This window comes from Panthera leo, chromosome D1 (assembly GCF_018350215.1).
Source record: "Panthera leo isolate Ple1 chromosome D1, P.leo_Ple1_pat1.1, whole genome shotgun sequence".
Taxonomy (NCBI): domain Eukaryota; kingdom Metazoa; phylum Chordata; class Mammalia; order Carnivora; family Felidae; genus Panthera; species Panthera leo.
The window spans coordinates 108,458,634-108,466,228 of NC_056688.1; the positions used below are offsets into that span (position 1 = coordinate 108,458,634).

Here is a 7,595-nt window from a genome sequence, read left to right on the forward strand (position 1 = left end):
GCCATGCTGATGAGATGAGTTTAGGATGGGGCTGGGAGCTGAAGCGGTATGGACCTGGAGGGTCTGTGCATCCAGGTTAGAGTTCAAGAGTTCCTCTAGTCAGCTTGGCTGAACTGACTTCGGGTCAGCCTGCGAGTCAAGAGCACTAATGCCCAGAAGCCTGCTGGTAAATGGAGAGAGTGAAGAGGGGCACAGAGCTCTCCAAGTAAGCAGGAGGCAGCAAGGGTCAGAAAATGGCAGTTCTGGGGAGTCTATGTAGAAAGAAGATGGGGCCAAAAGGAGGGCACTCAATCTCCAGGTAAGATTGCAGAAGCACGTGCTGTGTAGCCAAAGAAGGAAGTTGCCGATTAGATGATGGGGGTCTAAATCCTAGCTCCTTCTCCTCTGCCCTGGGGTATAGTCTTAAGGCACTTCAGGCTGCACATCTGGGGACCACTGCCTGCCCCATCTGGCTTCTCTAAATCTAATAAAGGAGAGAATGTATAAAGAAAAAGAACACAGAAGAGAGGGAAAAATCAAGACCAATGTTCAGGGAGCACTAGTAAAAAAAGAATATTACAGGTAGTTCAGGGAGCACTACCTAAAAAAGAATATTACAGTCATAACTATTAGGTCCCTCAGCCTCACCATCCAGCGGGAACCCCTCCGCAGCAGCTGGACCAGCTCTTGTGCCTGCCCAGTACAGCACTTCTCAGTCAGCCAGCGTTTTGAGGGCTTACACTTTTTTTTTTTTTAATGTTTATTTTTGAGAGAGAGATGGAGGGGGAGAGGGGAAGGGACAGAGAGGGAGACACAGAATTTCAAGCAGGCTCCAGACTGTGAGCTGTCAGCACAGAGCCCGACGACGTGGGGCGGGAACCCATGAACTGTGAGATCATGACCTGAGCTGAAGTCAGTCCCACGCTTAACCGACTGAGCCACCCAGGCGCCCCATTGAGGGCTTAAACTTTAAAAAGAAGAGAAGGAAAGAAAAAAAGGAAGGAAGGAAGGAAGGAAGGAAGGAAGGAAGGTAGGTAGGTTAGGGGCGGAGTTTGCATTAGTCGAAAGAAAAAAAGAAAAGAAAAGAAAGAGAAAGAAAGAAAGAAAGAAAGAAAGAAAGAAAGAAAGAAAAAGAAAAGTTAGGGGTGGTCATTGCATCAGTCAAAGAAAGAAAGAAAGAAAGAAAGAAAGAAAGAAAGAAAGAAAGAAAGAAAGAAAGAAAGAAAGAAAGAAAGAAAAAGAAAAGTTAGGGGTGGTCATTGCATCAGTCAAAGAAAGAAAGAAAGAAAGAAAGAAAGAAAGAAAGAAAGAAAGAAAGAAAGAAAAGTAAGTTAGGGGCGGTCATTGCATCAGTCAAAGAAAGAAAGAAAGAAAGAAAGAGAAAGAAAGAAAGAAAGAAAGAAAGAAAGAAAGAAAGAAAGAAAGAAAGAAAGAAAGAAAAAGAAAAGTTAGGGGCGGTCATTGCATCAGTCGGAAGGAAGGAAGGAAGGAAGGAAGGAAGGAAGGAAGGAAGGAAGAGAGAGAGAGAAAGAGTCAGGGGCGGACTTTGCATCAGTCCCAGGCCTTGGGGCTAAGGGGTCGGCAGATGAAAGGAAAGAAAGAAAGAAAGAACGAACGAAAGAAAGAAAGAAAGAAAGAAAAAGAGTCAGGGGCGGACTTTGCATGAGAGAGAGAGAGAGAGACAGAGAGAGAGAGAGAGAGTGAGTCAGGGGCGGACTTTGCATCAGTCCCAGGCCTTGGGGCTAAGGGGTCGGCAGATCGGGACTCCGAACAGGCAGAAAGGGGTGGGAGTGTCTTGAAACAGGCTGAAAGGAATAGAAAGGGAGACCGATCCCCGCCTGGCCTGCCTTCTGAAGTGAGAAGTACTGAGGCCCGAGGAGGCTCGACGCGCGCGCAGGGGGCCACTAGTTACCATCAAGTGTGTTGTGACGACACTGCCCGGCCTGCCGGTGGGACCCGTGCGGAAAGGGAAGCCCTAGGGCAGGTGGAGGCCAGCGGGGATTTCACCAGCCAAGTGGTCTTCTTCATCTGCGACGGGTAAGACAGGCGACCCCGCACACCCACCACTTTCCGGTCCTGCGACCCGAGCGGCGTTACCCAGGGGACTCCCCTCCCGCGGCCCCACCAGCCCAACGTTCGCAGACCCGGTTCCGGATGCGGGGCTCGCCAGCAGGCCGGCGTCGCCGGCAGCAGCCACGCCCCACTCCTGGCATGTTGACGTCTGCGGGGTGCCGTTTCCGCCCTCATCCTAGGAGGGAGTGAAGGGGGCGGAGCCGGGTGGAAAGCGCGCTGCTTGTACGTCACTTCCGGTGAGCCTAGTGGCGACAACGGCAACATGGCCCTGAACGGCGCTGGTGAGGACTTGGGCTGCGGGGGCCTGTGGTTGCGGGATATAGGAGGCAACCCGCTCGGGCAAGACCTCTCTGTCTCTTGTGACTCTCTTCCGCCAGAAGTGGACGATTTCTCCTGGGAGCCCCCAACCGAAGCGGAGACGAAGGTTCTGCAAGCGCGACGGGAGCGACAGGATCGCATCTCCAGACTCATGGGCGACTACCTGCTGCGTGGTTACCGCATGCTGGGCGAGACGTGCGCGGACTGCGGGGTGAGGAGACTCGGGACGTGGGATCGGGGATGGGGCCGCGGACCAGGCCTCCACGGCCCTTCCTCAACTCTCCCCCCCTGGATTCCATGGCCTTGCGTCTCACCCCTGCCCCCGTACTTTCTGCTTCTAGACGATCCTCCTCCAAGACAAACAGCGGAAAATCTACTGCGTGGCTTGTCAGGAGCTCGACTCAGACGTGGATAAAGATAATCCGGGTGAGGGGGTCGAGTGTGCTTGGTGGAGAACATGCGTGCTAATAGAAGCCCCGGAACAGTAGGTTTGGGAGGTGACAGTGGAGTCTGCGGGTGGGGCGGAGGTAAGGTGCTTTCTCCTTTCGGCTCTAGAAAGGACCATTCGTTCAGTGAGAGCACTAAACACCTACTTTGTGCCAGACACTGTGAAGAGTCTGAGCGCCATCGGGCACGGTCCTGATGGGAGAGATGAATCAAGGGCACGAATAACTTCGACACAAAGAAGAAAATGGATGCGTTACCTAATAGAGGGGTTAGGAAAAACATCTCAAGCATAGAAAGAGCAGAGCAGTAAAGAGTTAAGGAGGTGGCTCAGGGCCGAGAGGGGACAGGCGTCCTGACCGTTTCACCCACTTTCTCCTTTTTTTAGCTCTGAACGCCCAGGCTGCCCTCTCCCAAGCTCGGGAACACCAGCTTGCCTCTGCCTCGGAGCTCCCCTTGGGCTCCCGGCCAGCCCCTCAGCCCCCAGTACCCCGTCCAGAGCACTGTGAGGGAGCTGCAGCAGGGCTCAAGGCAGCCCAGGGGCCACCCCCTCCTGCTGGGCCTCCAAATGCAGACGTCCTGGCCTGCACGCAGGAGGCCCTCCTGCAGAAGCTGACCTGGGCCTCAGCTGAGCTGGGCTCTAGCACCTCCCTGGAGACTAGCATCCAGCTGTGTAGCCTGATCCGAGCTTGTGCTGAGGCTCTGCGCAGCCTGCGGCAGCTTCGACACTAAGAGGCCCCTCCTGAGAAAAACCCTCTAGAAAAACAGCTGTCCTCTCGTGTGGTTTGTTCTTTTCTTGGTTCTGAGTTGCATGCCAGCCCCGGCTCCATGAGCCTTTTCCCTGCCTTTGGCCTCTTACCCTACTACTGTCTGCTCTCCCTGATGCCCTGAGAGATTCGTTGGGCTTCTCTCTGCTTGGTTTCCCCGCCCAGAAGGAGCGAAGAGGGAGAGGACTATGTGATACTTTCTTTCTTTCTGAGGAGGCCAAAGCCTCTTCAAAAGCCGAAGGAAGAGGGGTGGTCCTCTCCACACCCCTGCAGCCTCCTCGGCCATCCAGTGCTCATTTCCCATCCTCCAGTGACATTTGGGGGTTCCAGGCCCCTTTGGCATCTTCTCCTTCCCCTGAGTATTCTGGTATCATCATCCTGACCCACCTCATGCCCAGCCCAGGTACTCAGACACTTGACAGGACGTCAGGGACCAAGTATGGACTTACCCAAGTCTCCCGACCGCCCCAGCCCCCTCGTTTTGGATCCTTTCCCTTGGGAGTTATAATTGGGCAGAATGATTAAACACATTGTTGTGGGGGGAGCAAAAAAGAACCACGAAGGGACCGCGTGCGCCGCTTTTGGTCACCCCCACCCCTTTTCTGGCTCCCGTTCAGTGGATGCCCCGTTCCGTTTTCTCAGCTTTTCGAGATGTGGTCCCACCACCATAGCCCTTTTAAAGGAGGCCCCGCCCGTGCGAAGGGGGTGGGGCAGGGGCGGAGTCGGAGGAGTCGGGGAAGGAACAAAGCGCGGCCTGCGGGCGGCGGCTGGGCTCGGCCGGCTGGGCCGCGCGGTGCGGGGCCTGCGGGCGGCGGCCCGGGCGCAGCGTTGAAGGGAAGCAGGCCGCAGCGGGGTCCGCGCCGGCCGGGCCATGAATGGGCTGCCCTCGGCCGAGGCGCCGGGTGGCGCTGGCTGCGCCCTAGCCGGGCTCCCTCCGCTGCCGCGCGGCCTCAGCGGTCTCCTCAACGCAAGCGGGGGCTCGTGGCGGGAGCTGGAGCGCGTCTACAGCCAGCGCAGCCGCATCCACGACGAGCTGAGCCGCGCCGCCCGCGTCCCAGATGGGCCCCGCTACGCTTCGGGCGCCACCAGCGCGGGACCCGCCGCCGGTCCCCCCGGTCCGCGTCGTCCTGTCAATCTCGACTCAGCACTAGCAGCGCTGCGCAAGGAAATGGTGAGTAGCTGGGCCCCGGACCTACTGGGCGGGGGTCTGCCACTGAGCGTGAGGGTCCGGGGCGGGGCGGCGGGCAGAGGCACGGAACGGGGAACGCATAGCTTGCGTCTCAAGATCTACAGAAGCTACTTGGGTCAGAGGGGATATGGTAACAATAATTATAGTTACTGTTTATGGCACTAGTTACCATGTATTTTTAAGAGCTTTACTCGTGTTACTTCATTCCATCCTGCTAGATAAACGTTATCCCCATGTTACAGATGAGGGTCAGTGACTTGCCTAAAGATTCATAGCTTGCAGGTGGCATCTGATGTCCACAAACTTTGTGCTTAGAGAGGTGCAGGAAGATTGGCTAGGGCAGAGGGTGGCCTGGACCCCAACCCCAGCCCACCCTCAGTCTTTTGCAGGTGGGGCTGCGGCAGCTGGACATGTCCCTGCTGTGCCAGCTGTGGGGCTTGTACGAGTCAATCCAAGACTATAAGCACCTGTGCCAAGACTTGAGCCTGTGCCAGGACCTGTCATCCTCCCTGCATTCAGACAGCTCCTATCCACCTGATGCTGGCCTATCTGATGATGATGAACCTCCTGATGCCAGCCTGCCCCCGGACCCGCCACCCCTCACTGTGCCCCAGACACACAATGCCCGTGACCAGTGGCTGCAGGACGCCTTCCACATCAGCCTCTGAAGAGTTGGGGGTGGGGGGAATATGCACCCATGCAAAAGGCTCAGAAACTCACCCGTAGTAAGTACTCAGACTTCTAGTGCCTGCTTTCCCCCATACCACCTCACTTTATAGGAAGGCAAGGCTTGGGCCCCTCAGAGGCAAAATTGCCAACCCTCTCTCTCCAGACTCTGGTTAGCTGGCACTGGGGCAGGCACCTGGCCTACAGCCTTTGCCCATGGCACTGGACCTCCACTTCTGCCACACGTGTGCACCCCAGCTTGGCCAACCTTCAGTCTGGTGGTGGGGCCCAAAGCATCTGGCACTCCCCTTAGCGTCTCTGGGATTGGGATGAGTGCCTGGTTCCCATCACCTTTTCACCTTTTGCTGCTACTGGCAGCTGCTGGCTCAGGGGCATCCCACCTCTGGTCCCTGGGTTCCACTGCTCTAGACCAGGGCATCCCCATTCCTGCACCCACCCACGGCCAGGAGGGCCAAGGCTCCATGCTGGATATTTAAGTTTAGGGGCCAGACTCCTGGGCACGGAGGTAAATAAATACTCTCTCAGCGTTCTTGTGTTCTGACTGCCTGGCTCTGCGGCTGGAAGATAGCGGTGTTTCTGGCAAGTGCGGCCCCGCGCTTCGCCGGCAGATGGCGCCCAAGACCCCCGAGTGGAAGAAAGGCTGGCCGGTGATGGAATGCGAAACCTCCTTCCACCGACGGGGTTGGGGAGCTGGCCAAGCTGGTCCCGCGGTTCTGCGACGGCTGGCGAGGAACTTCCCCTCTCTGGCCGGACATCTAGGAGTCCAGCCCCTCTCCCCCCCGCCTCGCTTTGGTCCTTCCTGGCCGGCTGGGAAGGAAGGAGAAGGAGCCGCCTATCTTGAGAGAAACTTTCCACCCCGAGTGGGGGCGGAGTTGGGGCGGCACAGGAAATGGGTGGGCCTGAGCCAGCGGGCCTAGGGGCCCCTCGGCCGGAGAGGGGAAGACGCCTCCAGGAAGGGCCTGGGAGTTAGTGAGTGCTCTTTGGGTGGAAGGAAACAGCTGCAGAAGCCGAATGGGGTGAAGTTGCGTTGGCCCAGGCCTCCGTAGAGGCCACACAAGCCCTGGAGGGGAGCTGGGGGCAGGGCCCCGGGCTTCCGTGCAGAAGACCCAGCTTTGGTGAGGGGCGATTGGGTGCCAGATACTCCCATTACGCGCTTACAGGCTGCCTAGCCCCCCATCGCACTTGGAACCTTTAGAGTTATATGTAAAGGGCTTTCTCTTACAGAAGAAACCGAGACCACACTGCTGGGTCTGGGAGCCAAACCCAAACCCAGGTGTCAGGCTCGCTGGAGGAAGCCTGCACAATTGGGTATGGTGCGTGCTCAGACCTCCAGGCACACACATAACACCCCCATAACTTCCTGAGATGAAAAACAGAGGACCTCGAAATTGCACAGCTTAGGTTTACAGGTTGCTCACCCCCACACCCTGCTGTACGGTCCCTTGCCTCCTGGACACAAAGGCAGGCACTCCTGGCAGATCAGTTATCCTGTTCAAACCGAGTATTTACTAAGCACCAGCCTGTAGTCCATTCACAAGCCTTGCAGAGTGCAGGCAGGGAGGGAAAGAGACTGATGCGCTGTCCCGGGGCAGTTCTCTAACTCGGCCTGATACCTGCAGGTGCTCGTTACCATGCAGGTAGGCGATAAGGGTTCTAATCTAGGTGTGAACAGGGCGGTTAATGCCTGGGGCAGGCTTCTTAGGGCAGGGAGAGTAAACTCATTTGTGCGTGCACACACACACTTTCCAGTCTGTGATAACGGGTTCCATTTATTTGTTTTAAGTTTATTTATTTTGAGAGAGCCAGCGGCAGTGTGAGCAGGGGAGGGGAGGAAGAGAGAGAGTGAGAGAGAATCCCAAGCAGGCTCCATGCTGCCAGTGCAGAGCCAGACACGGAACTTGAACTCACGAAGCATGAGATCGGGACTGAGTTGAAACCAAGAGTCGGACTTTGAACCGACTGAGCCACACAGGTGCCCCAGGTAGCGGATTCCATTTAATAAGACCTCAGAAAATCAGCCAGTCTCCGTACTAAACGCTTCCCAGGATTTCATATTCTCAGTGACTGTGTAAGAGGCAGAACTATAATTATCCCTACTTAACAGAGGTAGAAACTGAGGCTCAGAGTGTTGGTGCTTT

The 7,595-nt window shown here is 56.3% G+C and overlaps 2 protein-coding genes across 3 annotated transcripts; both read left to right on the forward strand.

The window, feature by feature from the left end:
* The first annotated feature begins 1,691 nt into the window (after positions 1-1,691).
* On the forward strand, positions 1,692-3,592 carry ZNRD2 (zinc ribbon domain containing 2). Of its 2 annotated transcripts, none has more exons than XM_042906425.1 (4): positions 1,692-2,016; positions 2,430-2,581; positions 2,712-2,796; positions 3,203-3,592. In XM_042906425.1, exons 2-4 carry the CDS (start codon positions 2,522-2,524, stop codon positions 3,544-3,546), a joined length of 489 nt encoding a protein of 162 aa, XP_042762359.1. In that variant the 5' UTR covers positions 1,692-2,016; positions 2,430-2,521; the 3' UTR covers positions 3,547-3,592. The 2 variants fall into 2 exon arrangements, with proteins under 2 accessions (XP_042762359.1, XP_042762358.1); XM_042906424.1 differs by lacking the exon at positions 1,692-2,016 and adding an exon at positions 2,023-2,333.
* A 95-nt stretch (positions 3,593-3,687) lies between these two features.
* On the forward strand, positions 3,688-5,986 carry FAM89B (family with sequence similarity 89 member B). Its single transcript, XM_042906426.1, has 2 exons — positions 3,688-4,752; positions 5,160-5,986. The coding sequence occupies exons 1-2, from the start codon at positions 4,453-4,455 to the stop codon at positions 5,436-5,438; spliced, it is 579 nt and encodes a 192-aa protein (XP_042762360.1). The 5' UTR covers positions 3,688-4,452; the 3' UTR covers positions 5,439-5,986.
* Positions 5,987-7,595: the final 1,609 nt, after the last annotated feature.